Source organism: Podarcis filfolensis, assembly GCF_964270895.1.
Source record: "Podarcis filfolensis genome assembly, chromosome: 2".
Classification (NCBI taxonomy): Eukaryota; Metazoa; Chordata; class Lepidosauria; order Squamata; family Lacertidae; genus Podarcis; species Podarcis filfolensis.
The window spans coordinates 80,276,431-80,301,353 of NC_139605.1; the positions used below are offsets into that span (position 1 = coordinate 80,276,431).

Sequence of the window (24,923 nt, forward strand, 5' to 3'; positions counted from 1 at the left end):
TTTTTTTGCATGCACACAAATATAAAATGCCCTGTTTAAAGACTCGGAAATGGGACTTTGAGACATTTTTAACTGAATGAGCAGCTACACATAAGAAAATCTAGTCATGTGAAGTTGTATTTATTTTTAAACCACCCATTCTAAAATTAATGCTGAAGTGAGTTGTGAATACCATTGTTTGGGGAAGTTTTTAATGTTTAATGCTGTATTGTGTTTTTAATATTCAGTTGGGAGCCACCCAGAGTGGCTGGGGAAACCCAGCTGATGGGCGGGGTATCATCATCATCAGAGTGAATACTTGATGTAAAAAGAGGGAACCTTCTTTCCTATAGAGAAAATATCACTGCTGAATTTTTCTGGCATAGAAGTTGAAGGCTTCTGAGCAAATGCTAAGCAAACTCCTTTTTGGCTTTCAAGTTACTCATATTGAATTGGTGAAGTCCTAGGAAAAGAAGTTCAAATAATATTTTCATCCTCGGTTGCTTTATAATGCCAGGCAGTAGAGATAGTAGATCCAAATTAAATAAAGTGTGCCTTAACCTTAGTCTTTTTGGCTCAGTTGGCCTCAAACTCTGAATAAATTTGTCTCGGTGCCCTTCTGCAGACTGTTTTTCTATTGTACTCATTAGGAAGCTTCCCTTTGGCTGGATGGTGTCTAGACAGTGAGAGCCAGACAAAGGTACTTATTTCTTGTCTGAAATTCAGTGCCATTTCCAAGGAAGGGCAAATTGGTGTGGGTGGGAGGAGGGGTAGCAGCTGTGCAAAGGTGCAGCAGAGCAAACATCTGTGCTTAAGTTTTGGGGGATGAAAGTTCAGCCCCTGATTTCAGATGGAAATGTGGCATCATCTCCCATCAGTCAGCAAGCAGGAGCCTTAAAGGATTTGTGCATTGTGAGCTCTGACTTTGGAACACATGCTCGGGGCTGGTTGCTAAGTGACTGTGCAAGACCGAGCCCCAACACATGGCTTCCCTGTAATGGAGAGCGCAGCATCTGAACATGTGTTCTCTTGTTTTTCCTCCGTGAGAGCTTAAAGAACAGTAGAATATTGTTGCCTGATCCTTCTAACTAATGAGCTTATCTCTTGTTCAAGGAATTGTGTTTGCCATGTGGGAAGAAACAAGCCAAATAAATTCAGCACTTGCAAAATGCAAACATTTGTGAGTGCTCTGAGGAGCAGGAGCCCAGTAACAAAAATATGAAGTTGTCCCCGTAATAATTGAGGGAGGTTTTGCATCACATGCTCGGAAGGCTGGATCATAGGGTATCAACAGACTACTTTTTTCTTGCGGTTGCAACCATTACCCAGTGTGGAAATGTCCCCTGTTTGGTGGTGTTGCCCTGGATAGCAACACTGAGAGCTGCTCTGCATGTCGTAGAATTATAAATAATACCTTCTTTAACACATTATAAAAAATAAGACACATAAAGCTATCAGGTGAGAGTGGCAATTGGCCCTATACTATGCACTGTTGGAAAGTTAAAAATTCTAGCAAGGTAGGAACATAGGAAGTTGCTTTATATTTAGACCCATTCTGCCTATTGCACTTGCTTCCAATCAATAAATAAATACAGAAATAAAGTTCTTAAGTTCGTTACTTTATATTGGTTTTTTTTATTGCTCACTTTTCAAGTATCAGTAAGGCCACAATTATTCCTCCTCCAACGGCTTCTTAGACCAGTCTCTTGCTGATTCTTTTGAAAGTTTCATCACCAATTGTAGAAATCTGCAGTAAAGGATAAAGCAAACATTGCTGATGAAGCTGGAAGCTGGGATTGAAAATATAGCTGTTAACATCCTGGAATGCTTTGTGAATTCCCTTCTTTACAATTGCTAATGATTCAGGAGTACTGTGCCATGAATTTAAGGGAGGAGGGGAGACACAAAAGAGGAAACTTCCAATTCACAATTATAAAATAATCATTAATGTAGCCGAAAGAGTTATTTTTTTCCTAGAGGGCACTACTGAACAACAATTTCAACCTAGTGTGTCTCTGCAACACTGCTTGCAAAGTATTGTGTTTCCTTCTCCCCTGTTATACTTTCAAATGCTTCATAGTAGTGAGTTAGTTTTAGAATTATTTTGTATTTTGAATTGATCAAGTGACGTACCCAGTACGTGGATATTGGTGGCCATTAAAATCATCATGCCTTCCGTCCATTCTTCAGCTAACATTTTGCTTTAATGCTGTAAACACCATTTTACAAGTTTTTTGGGGGGGGGCATCACACATTCAATCTTCAAGGAAAGTTTTTAGGAAATTACCTCAACGAGTTTGCCCCCAGCAATCTCTGCAGTATGATGATAATTAGGGAAGTCAGCAACCACTTTTCCACCTTCCATTTTAACAGTTGTCTGCAACAGATTTACATACATTAGTTGCCGCCTTGGCTGAATACAATTAAGGATTTCATTTCAGTAAAGTGTTGCTAGTGTGCCAACCCAGCCACACCCCTTTGAATCCCAGCTAGTCCTTTGAGAGCAGTAGCTACAATCATTTACCTTGAATTTTTTACCACCCATTGTCTCCATTTCGGATTCCTTGCCAATAACAAACTTATTTGTCATGGAATGCCCGCTTGGGTAAATCTGGGACCAGGTGAATTCATCTCCATTCTGTACCACTTCAGTAACAATCTTGAAATTTTTTCCTTTTTCAATTGTGTCGGCAGGAAAACCTAGCCCAATGAAAAGACAACATTAATGTAAACCTCCTCCAATGTATTTGTTTAAAAGCATTTCTAAATTGCTGTGGTATACAGATTTTCTAAGAGGCGTACAAAAATACAAACCCCAAAGGAGTGGTATAAAAACCAAAAGATTAATAAAAGAATGCAGGAATCTGAGTTGCAATGTCATTCTATCAAGCAGAATACCACTGTACGGCAATCTGCCGGAATGCAGTGGTTTTTATTCTGCTTGCCAAATAATGTTGTGTAAGTCTGAAAGACTGCAGAGTTTCACCAGGAGATCCCAACTGAAGATGCCATAATTCCCATGTTGAGGCTGTTTTCTGAAACCAGCAGCTGACAATCTAAGCAATTCTCTAAGTCAGCTTTCCATAACCTGGTATCCTCCAAATGATTTGGATTGCATCTTCCATTGCCTCTGACTACTGGCTGTGCCACCAGAAGAACTGATGGAAGCTAAAATCCAAAACAACTGCAGGGCAGTCAATTGGGGAATACTGATCTGAGTGCAGCAAACGAGAAGTCTTAATAGATACATACCCATGCGCTTCATAAAACTCTCATAGTTTTCCTCACTTTCCACTTCGTATTTGCCGGAGAAAGCCATGCTGTAGTCTGTGGCACAGGAAAGAGCCTTGCAGAGGAGGGTGTTTGTAGTTTGGCTTGGTAGGTTCAGGTACTGAAAACTCCTGCCTTATAAAGCTTTCTTAGCTCAGGTTATCCACCCTAAATGCATTGCACTTCTCCATCATACCATCTAATGAGGAAGTTTGTTTTTTTACAACAGGAGGGTAATTTTGTATGAATCACTTAACACTGGTGTCATTGACCCTTACGAAAAGCCCTATTCCAATTCTGGCATGTCTCTTTTTATCAAAGACTTTTCCCAAAGTAAGTTCAGGGTGATAGATGATATAGATATAGATATAGATATAGATATAGATATAGATATAGATATAGATATAGATATAGATTGTTACCCTACAAAGGGGGTCTGGAAATATACCGGTCCACTTTAGCCAAATAAAGACAGCAGTGTCATGGAAAGAGTTCATATTTGTTGCAGGCTGCAGCAAGAATAAATGATCCAGAGGAGTTTTCCAAATTCTGGACCCCGAATACAACATTCAAGACACTTGTATAACAATTACGTGCGTGATCACCTCATACACGATCCTTTCCAGCAATATGATGGGATAACTGAATGCATGGACAGCTTGTGGGCCCCTGAAACCTATTTCATTGGTCAGAACAGCCTGCTCCTAATTGCTATGGCAACAGGTATCTTTAAGCAAAGTTCATACAAAATGTTGCTTTTTTTGTTATCTGCTACATGAAGACTTGTCTGGGTCAGGAAAATTTATTGTTCTCCTAGCTTTGATGCCAGCCTTCTGTCTGCTGCCGAAGGCCAGCGAGCTCTTGGCATGCTTTACTAACCTGATAAGATGAAGCGAGAGGCCCATGGTGGGGGCTATCCCAACAAAAGACAGGAATGCAGCTTCTTTCATAGGTGTGGGGGGGTGTCTCTATAGGCCTCTATAGCAAGGTGGGAAACAATCTCCCCTTCCCGCCATAGCTGAATTCTTTTTAGTGAAAGTGGTTGAGGCCCAAGATGCCCAGTGAGGAGGACCAAAACACACCCACACACAAATGCATTACACACATACTCATTTTCAATATCCCTCTCTCCCCTTGCACTTCTCAATTTGGCTTCTTCACTGTGCACCGGGGAAAGGACACAAAGTGAGCTGGCCATGCAGGAAGATTAAACTCCCACTTCCAAGAGCTGACAGAGGAGGTGAATGAACTCGAAGCGTGCTCTTTCCCGGTTTGTGCTGAACTTGCAACCTTGCTTTTCTAGCAATAATGCCAACGGCCTTGAAAAACTTCATCTCATCCAGCAGGTGAAGAAAAGCTACAGAACTGCAGGGAACCAGGTGGCGGTGCATCTGGGCTCTCATGTTTATGTATGGCTCGGCTCGCTCTGCAGAAATTGTATTATAGCATTCCACTTCTCCATCATTCCATGTACAGAAGTCATGGCAACTGAAACTTATTTCAATGCAGGCACTGGTAAAGTATCCTGTACCGCACCTGAAGGCAATAGGTCTGCAGGTCAGTTTGTATTACACAACTCTGCTTTTCCACCAAACGGTACAGTCAAGAGCTGCTGCTTCTACAGTTGCTGCCCAAGATGGCGGCTTTCTTCTGACTAATGGTAGGGTTGGCCCTTTCTACCAGCACTGGTCTTCACACTGAGAAGCCTCTGATAATTTCAAACCTAGGAACCCCAGTGTTCCTCAGGTCACAGTCTGAAAGCCACTGCCTCATAGCACCATTTGCCTGACTTCTAAATTTCAGTTCAGATGTGTGAAAGACTTGTGCAACTAGATACCAGCTCAAAATAGTCAGTAGGAGTCTTCAAAATATGCTGTTATAACTCCATGAGAAAAGAATGTAGACTTCTTTAGGTTTCATTAATCATCCTTAATGAGAACACCGAACATTTCATATACAGTGGTACCTCGGGTTAAGAACTTAATTCATTCTTAACCTGAAACTGTTCTTAACCTGAAGCACCACTTTAGCTAATGGGGCCTCCTGCTGCCGCTGCGCCGCCGCTACACAATTTCTGTTCTCATCCTGAAGCAAAGTTCTTAACCTGAGGTAATATTTCTGGGTTAGTGGAGTCTGTAACCTGAAGTGTATGTAACCTGAGGTACCACTGTAATTGTTAAAGATTAACAGAAGTGGAAAAGGGTTGAGTAAGGTTCTTTTCATTAAAGGGCTGTACATTCTTGTTCTATCATAAATAAGAAATGGCAGTTATTTCTCCTCTTTGTTATCAAGGTTATTATTTTATGACTTGATTATCTCTTTACACTTTTATTTTCTCATGCATATAGATGGGAATTTAATCTCCACTGTAATCTTACCCATATTCAACTATTTATGAGAGAAGGCTTTAGGATTCTCAGGGAGTTTTTGCCATCTTTAGAAGGACAGATAATTTATGGCAAGAAAATAGTCTATTTGTTCAACATATAGCTGGGTAACATCTGCTAATTGAAGCAGCCTTGAAAGGTAGGGGGAATAGGCAAAAGAATTGTGTGTGAAACTTAACCGCCTTGATAGATGGTATTGGAAAGACACTCTGAAGACTTTTTGAAGACACTGATCCCTTCTGCTTCAACTTTCAAGGCTGCCTGGCTGGCTCAGTCTTTTCCCTGTGGCCTTCGAGTGCAGGCATGGATGTTTCCATGTGGCTTATGTTTTCAAATTGAATCAAAGCTCTTTTGGGGGGAAACACATCAAAATGCAGTACTTCTTAAGATTAACGTGGCTAACGTGGATTACGGCTAATGCCATGTCTGCACAGAGTCACAAACTGGCAGTGGAAGTGCACTCAGCGCAGAGCAAATGGGTGTACCTCTGTAAAACTGTTTTCCACCGCTGTGCTCATATAGATTTTTAGGTCGCTCAATACTTTTCATGAAACGACCGTACCACAGTAGCATTTTAAGAACTACTGTACAAGACTCTCTGCCATTTTATTCTATCTTCAGAGGGCCTTACTTCTTTGCAATTTGTGCCCCCAGCCCCCTAACCACTGGTGTGCACAGACAGCAGGTGACTTAGATACACATCCAACTCTATGGTTATGCAAATGCCTTTCTAGGCCTGGCTCAGAATATTCCATACAGTGTTTTGCCTTCCACTTGTCCACTGCAGACCTGGCTGATGGGAGATGTAGCAGGCTGATCTCAGTCACTCTGACACTCACACCCAGGAGCTCCCTCTTGCACAGAGCCTGGCCGCTTATCGACTTATCTCTAACCTACTACAGTGGTACCTTGGGTTAAGTACTTAATTCGTTCCGGAGGTCTGTACTTAACCTGAAACTGTTCTTAACCTGAAGCACCACTTTAGCTAATGGGGCCTCCTGCTGCTGCCGCGCCGCCGGAGCACAATTTCTGTTCTCATCCTGAAGCAAAGTTCTTAACCTGAAGCACTATTTCTGGGTTAGCGGAGTCTGTAACCTGAAGTGTATGTAACCCGAAGCGTATGTAACCCGAGGTACCACTGTATTTCTAGAAAAGGTTGTTGAAAGCCACTCACTCTGCATCTTCAGACGCACCTAGATTCTGTTTAGAGTAAACCAAACACATGAAAGGGGCAGTGGAGCAAGTGCACTAGCTCTGTTGCCATTCCTGTCACCATCCAACACTTAAATTGTAATGCCTGAAGAAGACTGAAGTCCTTTCCAGTCAGGCTTTCACTCAGTATACGGCACTGACATTGCAATTGGCCTCGGTCGCTGCTCTTTGCCAAGAAGTTGACATAGGAAGTGTGGTGTAGTGGTTAAGAGCGGTAGTCTCGTAATCTGGGGAACCGGGTTCGTGTCTCCGCTCCTCCACATGCAGCTGCTGGGTGACCTTGGGCCAGTCACACTTCTTTGAAGTCTCTCAGCCTCACTCACCTCACAGAGTGTTTGTTGTGGGGGAGGAAGGGAAAGGAGATTGTTAGCCGCTTTGAGACTCCTGAAGGGGAGTGAAAGGCGGGATATCAAGTCCAAACTCTTCTTCTTCTTCTTCTTCTTCTTCTTCTTCTTCTTCTTCTTCTTCTACTCTGTTGTCCCCACTGGATTTTGCAGGAGTCATTGACAGCATTGACCATAAAGCGCTAGCGTCGCACGTGTAGCGACTGATGTTCCTGGGTTAGCCTTTGAGAGGTTTTTACAGGGAATCCCAGAAGATAGTTAATGTGAGTTTGCTCAGTGTTCTCCCTCCACCATCACCCTGGCAAGGACTTATCTGTGATATCTTGCAGGATTCCACCACCATTCCTCACTTGATAACTTATAATTCCTGTAAGGCAAAACAGTACTAGTGGAGGAACCAAGGATTCTTCCATGTGGCATCTTATGGTGGGCTCTTAGTGGTGTTCAGGCACACAAGTTTTGCTCAGCATATGCACAACATCATCCTCATCAAAATATTATTTTTCCTTTCAATTTGGATTTGGTGTTTCTGCAGAAAGTGTGATATGTTAGAAAAGGAAACATTCAAATGGTAAATCCAGATTGGGGGTGGGGGGACAGAGCGGCATTCTGATGAGGGAGATGTCAAGTGGACACTGTGCGAAATCTGCATGTGTGAGCGGTATTGAATCCACCAGGAGATGCTGTGTGGAAGCACTCCAAGATGCAGAGCTAGCAGAGACAACAACTGAAAGCTGCTTATTCATCCTGCTTCATCCTGAGATTACCAAAGTGTCCAGATGTTTTCCATATGGCTTTCTGTAAATGGCATTCAACATCCTTCTGATGAGGCAAAGATACGTCACAGAAAGCTAATATGAATCCTAAAAGAAACAGTTTTGTAGAGCTTAAAAGTGCTACCACATAAATGACATGGATGCTCTATTCCACCACAATACTGCGCTCAGGATGCAATCTTAGCTAGACATATCTGCGAGTAAGTCCCATTGAACTTAAAGGGGCTGGTTTGTGAGTAGACACATATATAGGAGTGTGCTATTAATAGAAGAACAGAGCAGTACTTTAAGTACCGTGTTGTTGTTGTTGTTGTTGTTGTATCTTATCTACCCTGTTTCATCTTATGAGCAAGCAGGAGAAATAGGAACACAACTCAGAAACCCAAGTCACAGGTACCTGAAGCCCACAGGTGTTTTTATTTCATAGATACAGCTCCATGTCCATTTCAAGTCCATTGCATGGTTTAGCATCTTTCAGAAGTGAAATGTCACTTCCAGCTATGATGCAATGCAGGTTTTGAGGATACTGTCTCCCCCAGCCCACTTTATTGCACCATCTTTAAGGATGGCAATTACATGTAGATAGCGAAGCCTTTCTAAGACAAACCTTGATTGCTGCTTTTGGGTTAGTTACTCTGCCTATAAAAGCTTCTGTTGTTCCCCCTCTAGTTTGGATTGCACTTCCCAAAGACACTTCCTCTCCTCCCTTCTGAATGGTTCACTACCCTTAACCCCTGTAATTCACTCGAAGGAGGGGTCATCCAGGGCAGACAACTGTCTTAATGGAGCAGACTGGTCTTTTTCTGCCAAGAAAAGCCAGGATAAAAGGAGAACTGTGTCAAAACAACAGCAGTTTGCACAGCAGAATAAATATGTGCTTGCAGACCTAAATACAATGTGCCAAGTGCTAAAACACTCAGGTGAATTATTACTCTCAGTAGGTCAAAATGTATTTTACAAAGCCCATGTTGCTTTTTCTTCCTCTAGTTGAACAATGCTTGTTTTCCCTCCTGCTAATGGATATCTGCTATCTGTTTCAAGGAACTGTGTGTTTGCACATATTTTACAAGCATGGATGCATGTTGTAAATCCCCATGCAATGATGCCATTTCATGTTACTTTCTCTGTTACCAGATCTTATTTTATGTAGCTCTACTGCCCAACCTACTCTTTACAGCGACATCTGTTTGAGAAAAGGAAATGCTTCTTCACACTGCATGGTGACAGCAGTGTTGGGTGCATTAACATGCAATAATGCTGTTGCAGTGAATCAGCATTCGTTGCTCTTTGATGCCGTAGTTTATTTCTTAGAGCAGCACCTGATGGAACTTTGTTTAGACTGGCAAGAACCCCAAGAGAAAAGGTATGGCTCCCTTTAACATTAGTTCAGTATATGTTGATTGATCATAGAATCAAAAAATTGCAGGGCTGGAAGGGAACTCAATATTCATCTAATTCAACCCCCTGCAATGTGGTGTTATCAGTTGTGGGAGGAAAGAAGAAGTAGTAGTAGTAGAAGTAGGAGGAAGGACTGCCCCAAATCCTAAAAATTAATAAATGCTAAGTTTTAGTCTAGTTCTCCAATATGTTAAGGTCCCATTGAATCATGATTCTATCTTTGGTGGTATTAGCTGCCCCTCCCAGCTTGGTGTCATCTGCAAATTTGACCAGCAGACCCTCAATTCCTTCATCCGAGATATTTATAAAGATGTTGAACAACACAAGGCCCAGGCCAGAACCCTCCCAGATCCCACTTGTAACTATTTTCCAGGATGATAGGGAACCGTTTGTAAGCACTGTTTGGGCTTTTTCAGCAAGTGAACCCAAAGCAGCCTGCTGTGTAAATAAAAGGGTGTAGTGTTAGAGCATTTCTGCATGATCTTTTTTGAAAAGAAAGAATTTTTAATTGATGGCCGGCATGTGTTTTGCCCAGATAGTGCCTCTCTCATGGGCCTACTGTATTTTCTGGAAAGTCAAAGCACTATGCTTTGTACTGTGGAAATGCAAAATTTATTTTTAAAAATTCATTTATAGCCTTTAGAACAGCTTGTGACATTGGGGAGAAGTTAACCTTTCTGCAAAATCCCAGTCAGACATATATTTGCTCCGACAGCTGTGCCATTTTGAGAATTTAAATGAGACATGGATGGTGGGAACTGGGAAACCTTACTTGAAAAGCTAGGTTTTGTGTTGTAGCTGTTCAGCCTACAAATCACTAATATAAATGACAACAGCTATATCTCTATTTCCAGCAGAGGGCATAGTGGGATACCGTATTTACTAGAGTCTAATGCGCCATCGAATCTAATGCGCACATCAGTTTTCAGAACCTTGAAACCAAAAAAAGTATTTGCTGGCAAATGTAAACATGCCATCAAATCTAATGCACACCTTAATTTTCGCAACGTAATTTGGCCAAAAAAGGTGAGCATTAGAGTTGAGTAAATAAGGTATTAGACGAAGGTTTTTTTTTTCTTTTTTGGGATTTTAAAAAAAGTTTAATCACTCTCATTTATTAAGTTAAAAAACACCAATTGAAACCAATGATCAGACATTTCATCAAGGACGACGCACTTCCTCCGTCACTAACTCAAATCTGGTAGCAATTTTTTAAAAGGATCTTGACTTTCTTTTTTTAAAAAAGGGATTTGGCACTTAGGGAATTGCAAGACGTGGAAGAAAGACACTGTTATAAGAATTCTAAGGTCTCAAATATAAATTAAATGTTCATAAATGTACAAGGCAAACACATACATAAGCATATAAACCAGGTGTCTGAAATAGTATGGGAGAACAATCCTGAAACCATTTTGACTCTCCCAAATTGACCTCAAATATTTCTCTGCAAGGAGGAAGGAAATGGGAAAGCCTTCCCATTGTCTTTTTGCTTGCAAATCCTGTCTTAAGGACATATTTGTGTAAATAGGGTGAGCCTGTAACCTGGATTCAGGAACTAAAGTATTAACCAACACACACACACAAATTGGACAGACTGCCCAGGTAATGCAATCAGTGACCACTGTCAGGTATCCTGGCAGGCAGGATTTCTGCTCAAGACCACCTCCTTCTGTGATGTATATATGTTTTAGGGGGTTGGTTTTGGGCTACAGGGTGGGCAATTTCAAAAGTCTAGATGAGGGCTTGCGGACCATTGTTCAGGGTTCTCCTCCCTCCTGCGTGTGGGGAGTGGGGACCCTGTTGCAACAGTTTCTTGAATAAAGATCAGGCTTAATAGCTGCTTTGCTTCTCAATATACTCTGGTTGGCCTCTGTTTTCTCCTACCGATAGGGAACCCACTTAAGGACTCTATACGTGCTCTGGAATACCCCATAAAGGGAAAGGGAGCAGTTTTTATTATAACCATATATAAGTACAGTATATAGTGGTGGCTTGTGCCCATTGGGACTGGTGGGGCAGTAGGCAGCAAGTCCAACGGTAGGTGGAGCCAGAGCCAATGACAGGCAGAGCCAAGTAATTCTGGATTTTGGCTCCATCTTTCTGCCTGCTGAGGACTAAGGAAGAGGAAAGTGAGAAGCAGTGCCACCTCTTGACTGATTGTAAGTAGGAAAGAATGTAGGCAGACAGATGCTGGCTGAGGGCACACTGAGGTTGGTGGGGCAGCAGCCCGTCAATATTCTCTGGTTGGCCTCTGTTATTTTTTTCTACCAATAGGAGACCCACTTAAGGACTCTATACGAGCTCTTGAATAAGGGGAAAGGAGCAGTTTTTTCTTATAACAACACATTCAGGGTGGGCCAAAGACCCCCAAGAGATCCCACTCTGACATTTGGTAGATCTGCTCTCTCTCCTAGAGTTTCCTGCTAGCCTAAGAGGGGGAATGAGGTGCAGGGGTGGCAGCCCCAGCACTGGGAGAGAAGGTGCACCTGATGATGGGCTGGGCGTGTCAGGGGACCACGGTGATCCAGCCGAGGATGGGGAGGTAACCACCGTAGGGCACTGCCTTGGTCAGGACCGGGTCCCCTGTCACCGCGTGTTAATACTGGGTGCCAGAGAACAGCCCCAGGGACAGGCTGCTGCCATCATGGGATAGTGCCAGTGGGGCACAGCCAAGAGTGCCAGTCTGTGGAGGAAGTGGTATTTGTTGGCCGTCTCATTAAGAAGTCACTTCAGTCACTTTGACAGAAACCATGAGGCCATGGCACTGTGGTCTAAACCACTGAGCCTCTCGGGCTTGCCGATCAGGAGGTCAGTGGTTCAAATCCCCACGACGGGGTGAGCTCCCATTGTTCGGTCCCAGCTCCTGCCCACCTAGCAGTTCGGAAGCACGTCAAAGTGCAAGTAGATAAATAGGTACCACTCCAGCAGGAAGGTAAACGGCGTTTCCATGCGCTGCTCTGGTTTGCCAGAAGTGGCCTAGTCATGCTGGCCACATGACCCAGAAGCTGTCTGTGGACAAACGCCATCTCCCTCGGCCTATAGAGCGAGATGAGCGCCACAACTCCAGAGTTGTCCGCGACTGGACCTAGCGGTCAGAGGTACCTTTATCTTTACCTATGAGGCCAATAGGCGGCTGCCCCGACTCAGAGCCATTGGGTCCAGCTGCTGCTTGGGAACTGAGGCTTAGTGCTGGGTCCAGAAGAAGAACCTTCAAACTGTGAGCCTGATCTTTGCAGTGAAGCGCAATCCCAGCAAGATTTCTCCAGCTAACTGGTCCAACAAGTACCCTGCTAACATCAGCTTTCTTATCAAGATTAAGTTTCCGTTTATTTGCCACCATCCAGTCCATTGTTATGGCTGCCACTTAGGGACATCCGCGTTTCGCCCAGATTTAAAGAAAAGAAGACATTGGATAGGGATGATGCTGTAAGACATATGTCATGACTACCGTACCAGTGATTTCATGCAGAGGTTGCAAACAGCAATAACAAACATGGGTTATGTGGAAGGCAAAATAGAACCCTGAGATAGCTCCCAGGGCAGTCTCTGTGAGGAGGAAGAGTAGCTTCTCAGCACTGGACCATAGAGCCTTACACTGAGTCAAACATCTAGCTCACTATGGTCTAGACTAGGAGAGGCTTTCCAGGGTTTCAGGGAAGGAGTCTCCCCCATACCTGCCCGGAGATGCCATGAATTCGAAGCTTTGGGCACTTTCAAAGCTCATGTATGCATTCAGCAATTAAAATAAGCGTGTGCTATGTGAAATGGTGCCACCTGGTGGGAAAGCACAAAAACTGAATGGTAAGCTTTAAAAGCAGGCTTCCTTTCTCCCATTCTATCTAAATTTTGAAGTAACTGTTTGGGATCACTGCTTCAGTGTGATTACTCTGGCTTCCTGTGCATGCTCTTGGCTCTGAGAACCTATAGTGAGCTACAAAGCTGAAGGCCTTTACATGCATTTTCATACAATTTAGAAGCTTAGGCTGCCTCTACATAGTAAACCTACACATAAATGCACTTTAATCAGCGACACACACTTGGTTATGTGGTGCAGGATTTCAGATGAGACTGAGTCCACACAACAGGCAATTTTAAGAGTACCATGCATAGGGTGGTAGGAGCCTGCATGTCTAGACTGCCATTCTGGCCACGATTAATGCCCTTTGGTAGATTCCTTGCCTCCTCCTAACTAAAGATAGAACACAATTTACTCATTTCTTTTTATGCTTGCTTCATGTCCCCATCTCTCTGATGAAATTAAGTAACTGGTCAGCTAGGATTGGATGGTTCTTTACCCCTGGCCTCAGTTTGGCTCTTGAAACAAATGTCCAGCTTTCTAACTAAATAGATCCGCATTGATAAGGACTTATGAAGATAGATAAGGGCTTATGAAGACAGCTTTTGGCCCTCCAGTTGTTGTTGAATTACAGCTCCCGCCATCCCCGGCCATTGGCCCTACTTGCTAGGGCTGATAGGCTGTAGTTCAGAAACATCTGGAGAGCCAAATGTTCCCCACACCTGCCTTAAAAGATATATGAGCACAGATCTGTGTACCGCAATCTGCCTTTATTTTATTCTTTTTTTAAAAAAAAGGAAGGAAGGAAGGAAGGAAGGAAGGAAGGAAGGAAGGAAGGAAGGAAGGTCTGAATAAACCACAAGAGTTGCAAGTACTGGCTCCTGCTCTCTTGTTAATAGGAACCAGAGAGGATGGCTTCTCCGTGGTATCCAGAGTCGAATAGAAGATGGGTAATTAAATAATAAAAAGGAATGAATGATAATGATGGAGCTATAATGAGTGCCTGGTGAAATGAACAGCTGAAGCTGGCTCTGAGATGAGTTCTTTCTACCCACACAGAGAGGAGTCTGAGCTGGGGTTTGGTAGTGTGGAGGGCAGCCAACGCTGGGAAGCCAGGAAGAGGAGCCTTTTGTATACAACGTCAGGCTCCCTCTGCATTTGATGAATGAGGGTATTTTGTGATGTAGGCGGCTGGGCTGAGCCAGAAACTGCAAAGTCCTGAGGACTAACCCGTCTTCCTGAAATCCGCAACAAAGAACTTCCAGCAGTCATGGTTTCATCATCAATCTTCCAACCGTTTTCAGTTGCTAACCAAACTCATTCTCCTCTCTCACACAGGGCGGTGGACTGTTTTACTATTGTACGCTGCAACTGGGGCTGGATAATGGGTTTGGCTTTTTGAGACTGAAGAAAAGTGTTTGCAAGGGCAAAGCGGGCACATGTTTGTAGAGATTCACTGGCTATTTCTTTCTTGACCATTTTGTTTCCTGTGACTGACATATAGGAAAAGGAATGCATTGTTTCCAGCACTAAGTTTGCCCGTCTCTTTACGTTAAAACAAACACCTGCACTTTGTACCTGGCCTGTTTCAAAAGGTTTACTTTTGCTTGGGCATTGCCAGTGCTGCATTGCTTTGAGTCACTGTGACCTACATACAGGGATAATCCAAGCTAACCCCTCTCTCTCTCTCTCTCTCTCTCTCTCTCTCTCTCTCTCTCACTCTCTTTTTTGCTCTTAATTTTTCATACCAGCACTGGTGCTTAAGCTAATTTCAGCCCTTTGGTGGCCTCCATTTTAGCTCTTCCTGTGGGGATTCAGGAGATTACATTTGGGTTTTTAACCTGAGGAAATAAAATGAGAACAATTTTTAAAAATCAGTTGATGCTTTGCTTGGAAAATTAGAATACAGGATTTTTTTTTTTTTTTGTGAGCTGCTGTTGATCTCATACAAACAGAGAAAAATGAAGAGCACACTTTTTTCCGTCATAAAAATACAACATACAGGGACTGAAAAGACTTGGGCGGAAAAGGAGATTATTTACAAAATCATTTTTCAATAAGGGCCAACGTGTTCTTTTGACTTGAATTTTATGGAACAGCAAAAGGAGATGCAATAAGAAATAGCATCAGAGGACACAAAGCTTTGGGGAAAATGGGCTCTACCTTCCCCTTCCTCTTCGCAGCTATACAAAAAGTCAGCTTGAAAACTAGGACCACATTATGCATGTTTGGTGGCCTGGCCTGGCTGGAACTACAACGAAAGATCAGTTTGAGAACTATAAAGAGTTTCAGCACATATTGGGAGGAATTCAATATTGCTCTATGTTGCACATCCCACCAGCACAAGAGCGATTCCCCTTCTCACCTGTATGCTGTTCTGGGAGGTTCTTCCAAACCCACACAAAATCATTTTGGGGAGACCAGAGAGAAATACATGATGCACTGGCAGAAGTCTTTGTGAGGGATTCTGCTGATGGGCCTTATTGGTTAAAATCCCTACCACTGTCCATAGGGATTTCAATTTGGAATTTTCTCAATTGGGAAGGGCCATATTATTATTGGAAAGGGCCATATTATTTCAGCTCTGGTTCCAATATAATAGGCCACTCAGGTACAATCAGATCCTGATTTGTAGGTAGCCCTTAAACCAGTTTCCAGACTTGGATGGCACTGGAAACTGATTAAAAAATCATAAAGTCTCATCCACAACCAAGCATGTATGAGGAGGAAGAGACAGGGAGAAGTAGAGTAAACTGGACTTTCTCATTCAATCATGGGGAGGGGGGGGACCTGTGGTTTGTTGAAATGGTCCTGCTGTACCTGAATGAGGCCTTTTGTCTGCTTTGTGTTCATTTTACGAGAGATATAATCTGCTGTATTGTATCTGCTATATTTACCTTTCTGCTATATTCAACTTTGAAACAGAAAAGGCAGGATATGTGTTCTCAGTAAAATGAATTACACTTGGGTCTAGGTAATTCATTTTGATTAAATTGACCATCCATTTGCCTAGGCCAGCCATAACCTGTTGAACAAGAGGAACCTCATTAAAACTGGCAATTCCTCTAATATTCTTTGACATCTTCATTCCCAGACACTTAAGTTGCACTGACTGCAATTTAAATGACCAATTCAAAACCTGCTGCTGAGAGATCAATTGGTCTAATCCCAGGAATTCTAGTTTTGACCAACTGATCCTGCATTTTAGCAGCATGTACACCCTGAAAGCTTTAATTGCTAAGAGCTTTGAGACGGATTGTATACTATGAAGAAGACACTGCCCACACACAACTGAATTTTACATTCTTAGACTTTTGTCTTTATACCCAAAATCTCAAGATCCTGCATAGGTATACAAGTATAGAGCTCCAAAATGATGCCAGTCAAAACTAGGAATAACAGACAACTTTGCCTGTACCTCTTTGTATGTTAAGCACTGAGTTTTTGCCGATCAAGCAACCGTGAAAGGCAAAGCACCTGCACCAAGAAGAAACAAAAGTTTTGTCTTTCTGGCCCTGCAACTCAGACCACAATGCAGAAGAGGAATCTGCAAACAAGGTGCAAGAAGGCTCCGAGAGGCACTGCTGGCACACAGAACTGTTCCATAATAGGATCATAGGATTGTAGAGTTGGAAGGGACCACAAGGGTCATCTAGTCTGTTAAGTATTGAAGTTCTCACCCTGGCCACCAGGGGGTATTGTATATATAATTTTCACTAAGGTCCACTAAGCTAATTTAGGCAGGAAACCCTGGGTTGTTGCTGTTACAATGTAAAATATAAAATATAAAAGCAGGCCGGCTGAGCTGTTCAGTTCAGTTCAGCTCCAGCTTACTATAAAGAACCACTTGGAGAAATCTCTGTGTTGTCTGCTATGTCCACTCACAACTTAATATAGTCCAACCAACCACAATGCAGGAATCTTTTGCCCAACATGGGACTCGAACACATGAGCCTGAGATTCAGAGTCTCATGCTTTAGCAACTGAGCTATCCCTGGTCCAGTATCAAGTCTCTTGAAGAAGCTTTGTGTACATCCAACAGGTTCTAGAAATTACGGTGGTGTGTGGTTGCCTGCCGATTAAAAAGTGCTGCCTAAAGAAGTAATGGAGAAACTGTTGCCTTCCAGATGTTGTTGGACTACAGCTCCCACCATCCTCAATAATTTGCCACTCTGGACGGGGCTGAGGGAAATACGAGGCCTACAATATCTTCTGGAGCATCACCAGTTCCCCATCTCTGACTTATGGTTGCCAGGTGGTAAGCTCAACCCTGAGTATCGAAGAGGGTTGGGTTCCAGTTTTAAACAAACTTCCTGTGTGTCTGACTCTTGCTTATACAGTGGTAGAATCATAGAATCATAGAATCATAGAGTTGGAAGAGACCACAAGGGCCATCGAGTCCAACCCCCTGCCAAGCAGGAAACACCATCAGAGCACTCCTGACATATGGTTGTCAAGCCTCTGCTTAAAGACCTCCAAAGAAGGAGACTCCACCACACTCCTTGGCAGCAAATTCCACTGTCGAACAGCTCTTACTGTCAGGAAGTTCTTCCTAATGTTTAGGTGGAATCTTCTTTCTTGTAGTTTGGATCCATTGCTCCGTGTCCGCTTCTCTGGAGCAGCAGAAAACAACCTTTCTCCCTCCTCTATGTGACATCCTTTTATATATTTGAACATGGTACCTCAGGTTAAGTACTTAATTCGTTCCGGAGGTCCGTTCTTAACCTGAAACTGTTCTTAACCTGAAGCACTTTAGATAATGGGGCCTGCCGCCACGCCTCCGGAGCACGATTTCTGTTCTCATCCTGAAGCAAAGTTCTTAACCTGAAGCACTATTTCTGGGTTAGCAGAGTCTGTAACCTGAAGCGTATGTAACTTGAAGTGTATGTAACCCGAGGTACCACTGTAGTGGCTTGTCACCTTTTCTCAATACAACGCCTTACACGGAAGTATACTCCACACCCCCACATTCAAAAGTGGTCCCTGAAGTTGTGAAGGGGGAGAGACTTGCTGAAGCAGCCATGTAGCAGCCATGTGCTCATAGGGCTCTGAGGCTTCCTCTCTGCTTGCTTTGTGAATTTAACTAGAGAGGCTCCTTTCCCACTGTCAGTCTGACACCTCTTGCCAACAATACATTACTCAGCAATTAGCAGAGAGGAAACAGCAAACATTTCAGCACTACAACTGAGAAGCGGATATTTGCAAAATAAAAGGGAAGGCCAGGGAGTGGTTAACATCACTATGGTAACCATGCTGGCTCACATCCTTCTTTTTTTTTTGTGCTGGGGGAAAGCTGTATCCCTGTATCCTTTTGCAAATGATCACGCTTTGTGCCCTTCAGAATTGTTCCACTGATTCCTCTGTCAGAAAATTCCCCTAAACTGTAATATGATTGTGCTTTATTATTTTCCCTCTCTTATTTTTTTAGCCCTGAACAGGATGTCCTCTACGTCAGAAATGAAAATGTAAGCTGGCAGCAGTGTTTCTTCAAACTGCAGCACCTAGAAAAAGAGGAGGTGACTGAAGTACCATAAAGTAAAACAGATCTCAAAAGCTTGTTTGTTTGTTTGTTTGTTTGTTTGTTTGTTTGTTTGTTTGTTTGTTTGTTTGTTTGTTTTAAGGAAAATAACTCTTTGCACTTCATTTTTTTACACACAAAAATCAAGAGTTTAAAATGGCTGATTTCCTGCTGGGAAGGATAAGAGCTGCCTTGTTGTATCTGACTCATCCCAGTACTTGTGTAGAAAGATGTTTCAAAGTACACAGTGTTAACATGAAAGACTGCCCGCCAGTCTACTGCTTGACAAGTACAGGACGTGAACTCATATTTCTCCGTGAGGCACAGACCGGAATGAGGCATCCTCTAAACAAACTGATCTCCTGCCAACCCCTCCCCTTAGCACCCACAATTCAGGTTTCAGCTCTGTATCGGGGCTGCCCATTGACTCTGCTGTACTTTGCACCCATCTCTCAAACGTGGCAGCTGTTTACACATTGTACTTATTAAAACGCAAAACTTCCAATCCAGGGAAGGCACTAGACTAGGTCATCTCTAATTCTTGACTGCTGTACGGCCGTTTTGACATTTTTGTGAAGTCAATAATTCTTGAAATACTATTTTGTTAGGGACGCGGGTGGCGCTGTGGGTTAAACCACAGAACCTAGGACTTGCCGATCAGAGGGTCGGCAGTTCGAATCCCTGCAATGGGGTGAGCTCCCGTTGCTCAGTCCCTGCTCCTGCCAACCTAGCAGTTCGAAAGCACGCCAAAGTGCAAGTAGATAAATAGGTACCGCTCCGGCGGGAAGGTAAATGGCGTTTCCATGCGCTGCTCTGGTTTGCCAGAAGCGGCTTAGTCATGCTAGCCACATGACCCCGAAGCTGTACTCCGGCTCCCTCAGCCAATAAAGCGAGATGAGCGCCGCAACCCCAGAGTCGGCCACGACTGGACCTAATGGTCAGGGGTCCCTTTACCTTTACCTACTATTTTGTTGGCACATGTAAGGCATAGGAAAATGCCTTGCACTGAGTTAGGCCATTGGTCCATCGAGCTCAGTATTGTCAACACTGAGTGGCAGCAGCTGGACAGACTTCCAAGCAAGGGACTTTCACAGTCCTACCTGGAGATGCCAGAGATGGAAGCTGGAGCCTTTTGCATGCACAGTACGTGTTCTGCCACTGCTACAGCCATCCAGATGCGGAGGCAAAGGGCACATGGAATTTCCTTATATGTTGGTATGGGAGGTACCGACATTCTGACATTAAATTATCATGGTCAACATATACACAGGAGGTTTGCCTCTCTTTTTTTGCAAATCTGCTTTGCCTTTAACAGCTGTGTGGTTTGCAAAACAGAAAGAACAAGTGAACCTTTTTCTGTTGTTTTTTATTGGTTTTCGGAACACAGAACAGGTCCCCTCCCCAAATGCAGATGAAGTTTTTTTCACTACTGCATCTCCATGCTATTGAAATCTCCACCTGTTGAACTTCTTTGCCTCTGGTGTGCTGTTAGAGGCACACAGCTCTGCTTAAAAACTTATTCAGATACAGTTCTTCAGGCTCTGCCTGTCATTGGCTCTGGCTCCACCTACCATTGGGCTTGCTGCCCACTGCCTCACCTGTCCCAATGGGCACAAGCCACCACTATATACTGTACTTATATATTGTTATAAGAAAAACTACTCCCTTTCCCTTATGGGGTATTCCAGAGTCTGTATAGAGTCCTTAAGTGGGTTCCCTATCGGTAGGAGAAAACAGAGGCCAACCAGAGTATAATGAGAAGCAAAGCAGCTAGTAAGCCTGATCTTTATTCAAGGAACTGTTGCAACACGGTCCCCACTCCCCACACGCAGGAGGGAGGAGAACCCTGAACAATGGTCCGCAAGCCCTCATCTAGACTTTTGAAATTGCCCACCCTGTAGCCCAAAACCACCCCCATAAAACATACATACATCACAGAAGGAGGCAGTCTTGAGTAGAATTCCTGCCTGCCAGGATACCTGACAGTGGTCACTGATTGCATTACCTGGGCAGTCTGAGAGAGAGAGAGATGGTTAATACTTTAGTTCCTGAATCCAGGTTACAGGCTCATCCTATTCATATACAAATACGCCCTTAAGGCAGAATTTGCAAGCAAAAAGACAATGAGAAGGCTTTCCCCATTTACCTCCCTTCCTGCAGGGGAATATTTGACATTATTGGGAGAGTCAAAATGGCTTCAGGGTTGCTCTCCCATACTATTTCAGACACATGGTTCATATATTTAGATATGTGTGCATTTATCAATATTTATTCTATATATGAGATCTTAAAATTCTTATAACAATATATATAGTAACCAATTTTAATCTATGACTAAAATATATGCTCCTGAAATAGAGGGCTGCATGGTGAGCTCCCAACAGACATTGGAGGAGGTATCTAATGCACTTGTTCCGACAGCAGAATGGAATAGAATTTCTGCCTCCTCTTCCCGAATCTGCTACGGAAGTTTGGGGGATTCTCCAGAACAGATCTTAGAGGCATGTGGAGAGAGAAGGAGGGGGAGTTTCATTGCCCAGCCTTGTCCTGACAGAACAAATATGTTGTATACTGCACAAGGTTTCTAATGCCCACTTTCCAGAAACAGCACCCCCTCTGCCGCAATCTTGAGACAGAAGAATAGTGTCAACTCATGAGCCTCTGAAGATGCATAAAGGACTCTTTGGCTCACACCTGTGGCTGTAATCTTATCTTGAACAGAATATTAGCCAAGTTTTTTCTTCTTATTTAACTCAAATGCAGTGATCTAAAATTTGTAACAGAAAACCTTGGGTCCAGCAATATGTTTGAGCTATAGCTCACATCTTCCCTGACTAAAGGCTAAACTGGCTGGGGATTATGGGAGTTGTAGTAATCTCCAAACCCAGTAAGGATGCTAATTGGGAAAAATAAGCCTAAACGGAAATGTTCTGCATATGATAGATAACATTCCCCTCCGTTAAAACACTTAGTGGGAGAAATGGAGAAACTTTGTAGATCTTTGTACATCTTACAACCCATCAACCTGAGTTCAGCTCCATAGGTGTGTGAGACCCTATTTTCTGCCAGTCACAGACAGGCAGCAAAAGCAGGGGACAAATTGAGTCCCCAGTGGTGAACTACAGTGGTACCTCAGGTTAAGTACTTAATTTGTTCCAGAGGTCTGTTCTTAACCTGAAACTGTTCTTAACCTGAAGCACCACTTTAGCTAATGGGGCCTCCTACTGCCGCTGCGCCGCCGGAGCACGATTTCTGTTCTTATCCTGAAGCAATGTTCTTAACCTGAAGCACTAATTCTGGCTTAGTGGAGTGTGTAACCTGAAGCGTATGTAACCTGAAGCGTATGTAACCCGAGGTACCACTGTACCACACATAGCTGGCAATGTGCATCTAGGACTACATTAAAAGAATAGGAGTTCTGTGGGGCCTCTGGTACTGGTATCCTAGATGCATTATTTTGTATGGAGCAATGTGATCATTTTTGCGCTTATAACTGACATCCTCTCTGCCTTCTTGGTTTACAGAATGTTCTCACTCCCAACAAACTCCCACGTTAAGAGAGTTTTCCCAGATTTTTAATGTGGAACAGTTGTTCTGCCCCATACTGCTGCCAGCTGACAAGGGTGGGTGGTGGGGATAGCCCCCTAATCAAACCTGGCCAACTCTTCTACAGAAATGTGCAAGGGAAACTCTTCGCTGCATGGAGATAATAAACATCACCTGCCAACATGTGTACATCCAAGCTTCTGTTAAAAGCACAGCTTTGTTGGCTGCCTAGGTGAAAAGTTGGCCTGTGCTGTCTGCATCCTATTAGGCTGGAGAAGCATCCAAGGCCATCAAGCATTCAGGTAATTTACATGTCTGAAAGTACTTGTCAGCCATTAGCTGCAAAATTACATCAGAGACAGGAGGGCGCATCCCATTTGTTATCCTTCTTGAGTGATCAATTGAGGCCTTTCTAGGTAAAGTATAAGAGGGATATGGCTCCAGGCTCTGTCACTGTCATACAGCAGAGTAAAGGTCTTTTGAAAAGGGGAGTCAGACTACATAACACTCCATCTCTCATTCTCTGTCTATCAGCCCTTTGGCTGCCCACCCACCTACTCCTGAATCCTTACAGTGCAAAGCAGGGTTCTCATTAAGCTATGTAAATACGATGTACGTTAAGATATGCAAATATATACTAACAACACTTTGAGACTGTGTGTGCCCACCCTCCTGCAAATGATACATGACTAGCTTCTCTACACTGAACAAAAATACCTCTGGAGATGCTGAGAGATTATGGTGTGAGTGAATTAGCTTTGCTAGCCACACAGTGTCTTTTGCACAGCAAAACTGGTTGGGTTTTCAGTGATATATGAGTGGATCTACAGAGCTGTTAATGATAATTCACAGAACATTCTGGAATGCTGACAGATAAAATGTTTGGGTAATAGCATTGGAAGGCTGAAGGTGCTATACCAGGCATAGGCAAATTTGGCCCTCCAGATGTTTTGGGACTACAATTCCCATGATCCCTAGCTAACAGGACCAGTGGTCAGGGATGATGGGAATTGTAGTCCCAAAACATCTGGAGGGCCGAGTTTGCCTATGCCTGTGCTGTACAGTCAAAAAGTGAGATACTAACTAAGGCAGTCTTGGCCAAAATGGTGATGTTCTGATGTTCTTGGACTCCATCAGACCCAACTGGAGATCTTTTGGGTGACCAGAGGTATGGAAATATGCCTGTAGTCTCTGCTCCTGTTTACTATCTGACACTTTATTATCATTTTACAAGTGAGGCTGAGAAACAGTGGTCCCATTTATATGCCACATTCTAGGGCTTTCCCCCTTTCTCTTCCCTGCCATGAACCTCCTGAAATTGGTTTGGAGGGTTTCAGGAGAACCCCCAGAACAGTGTGAGGGTGGGGGGAGACATGGAGGCGTCATTCCATCAGCACAAGCTGAAATGTTTGAGCTGATGGAACTGGAAGAACACAATGTTGAATTTCTCCCTACCCAATCTAGTCTGAGTAGAACTTTGTTGGGTACAACCCTTTATTTCTAATTTTGCATATAAACTAGCCTGTACAAATTGTATGTAATTCTATGCCTGCTTCCTCTTTTTTGGCAATGTATAAGTGGCCAACCTTTGTGAAGCCCACAGCACAGCACCCTTTCATGCACTACAGTAATATAGGTCAGAATCCAAAGAACAATTTTAGGCAAGGCCATGTTTTGGGCATACTCAGTAGGACTGCTGACCTTTTCTCTTCTTCTCTGAACCACAAGCCCATATCCATATGGCTATGCTATATGGCAAGATGCTTTTGAATCAGCTTCAAAAACATGGCTTGCCATATGGCATGGAGGGCTGCAGTTTGAGAAACGGGAACTCAAAGCTGCCTTGAGTGTGTGGAGCCAATTGCAGACTTTGTTACAACCTGGCCATCACACATCCGTTTAACCTTACAATTTTTCAAATTCATTTAGAGATTCTGGCATATGTGAGGCTAAATTTTACAGTTTCATGAATAAAGTGCAACCTTAGCAAAACAACGAAGGGAAACTGAACACAACACAGGCCTGGGGTTATCAGCAGGTGCCATGGCACACTTGAAGACTTTGCCTGGCACCCGTGAAGCCTCTGAGCCCTTTCCCTTCTCTTTGTCCGCTTATTATCATGTGGAAAGAGCCATTCCCTTCCCCAGCTCCTGAAAAGCTGATAAAGGTGAAAGAGGAAGTGGAAAGAGCATCTTTCTCTCTCTGCCACTTCCTCTTTTAGCTCAATGTGCTATTCAAGACACATCCGCACCTGAGAAGCTAAACAGAAAATGGAGCAACAGTAGGAAGGAAAGAGGGGAGGAAGGGAAAGGGGGAGGAGGGAAAGGCAAGTGGTGAGTGGAGGGAGGGAAACAGAATTGCCAGAGGGGAACCAGTGGGATGCCACAAAACTCAGGGGGGAGGGGGAGAGAGAGAATGGACTAACTCAGGCTTCCTCAACCTCGGCCCTCCAGATGTTTTGAGACTACAATTTCCATCATCCCGGACCACTGGTCCTGTAGGCCAAAAACATCTGGAGGGCCGAGGCTGAGGAATCCTGGACTAACTCCATCAGGTGTATCTCTGTGAATGCAATAAATATTACTGTGAAGGCCGGCCACACTGCTTATTCATCTGATTTTCGTAAATAAGAGAAGGTGTTCAAGATCTTCCTGCAGAAGGAAAGAGATAATAACAGATTACTAAATTAAAAAATAA

At 43.5% G+C, this 24,923-nt stretch overlaps 1 protein-coding gene across 1 annotated transcript; it reads right to left on the bottom strand.

Moving 5' to 3' along the window:
- Positions 1-1,593: 1,593 nt before the first annotated feature.
- FABP6 (fatty acid binding protein 6) lies at positions 1,594-3,576 on the bottom strand. The gene is made up of 4 exons (XM_083597514.1): positions 3,232-3,576; positions 2,504-2,679; positions 2,267-2,356; positions 1,594-1,726 (listed from the first exon to the last, which is right to left on the bottom strand). Exons 1-4 carry the CDS (start codon positions 3,296-3,298, stop codon positions 1,673-1,675), a joined length of 387 nt encoding a protein of 128 aa, XP_083453640.1. The 5' UTR covers positions 3,299-3,576; the 3' UTR covers positions 1,594-1,672.
- Positions 3,577-24,923: the final 21,347 nt, after the last annotated feature.

Bases quoted from the DNA above. Each gene is read 5' to 3' on its own strand.
- FABP6 (XM_083597514.1), bottom strand. From the start codon at position 3,298: ATGGCTTTCTCCGGCAAATACGAAGTGGAAAGTGAGGAAAACTATGAG. The intron at 2,680-3,231 runs GTATGTATCTAT...TCATTGGGCTAG, and splicing joins GAGTTTTATGAAGCGCATGG to GTTTTCCTGCCGACACAATT. The intron at 2,357-2,503 runs GTAAATGATTGT...AATCTGTTGCAG, and splicing joins TGGGTGGTAAAAAATTCAAG to ACAACTGTTAAAATGGAAGG.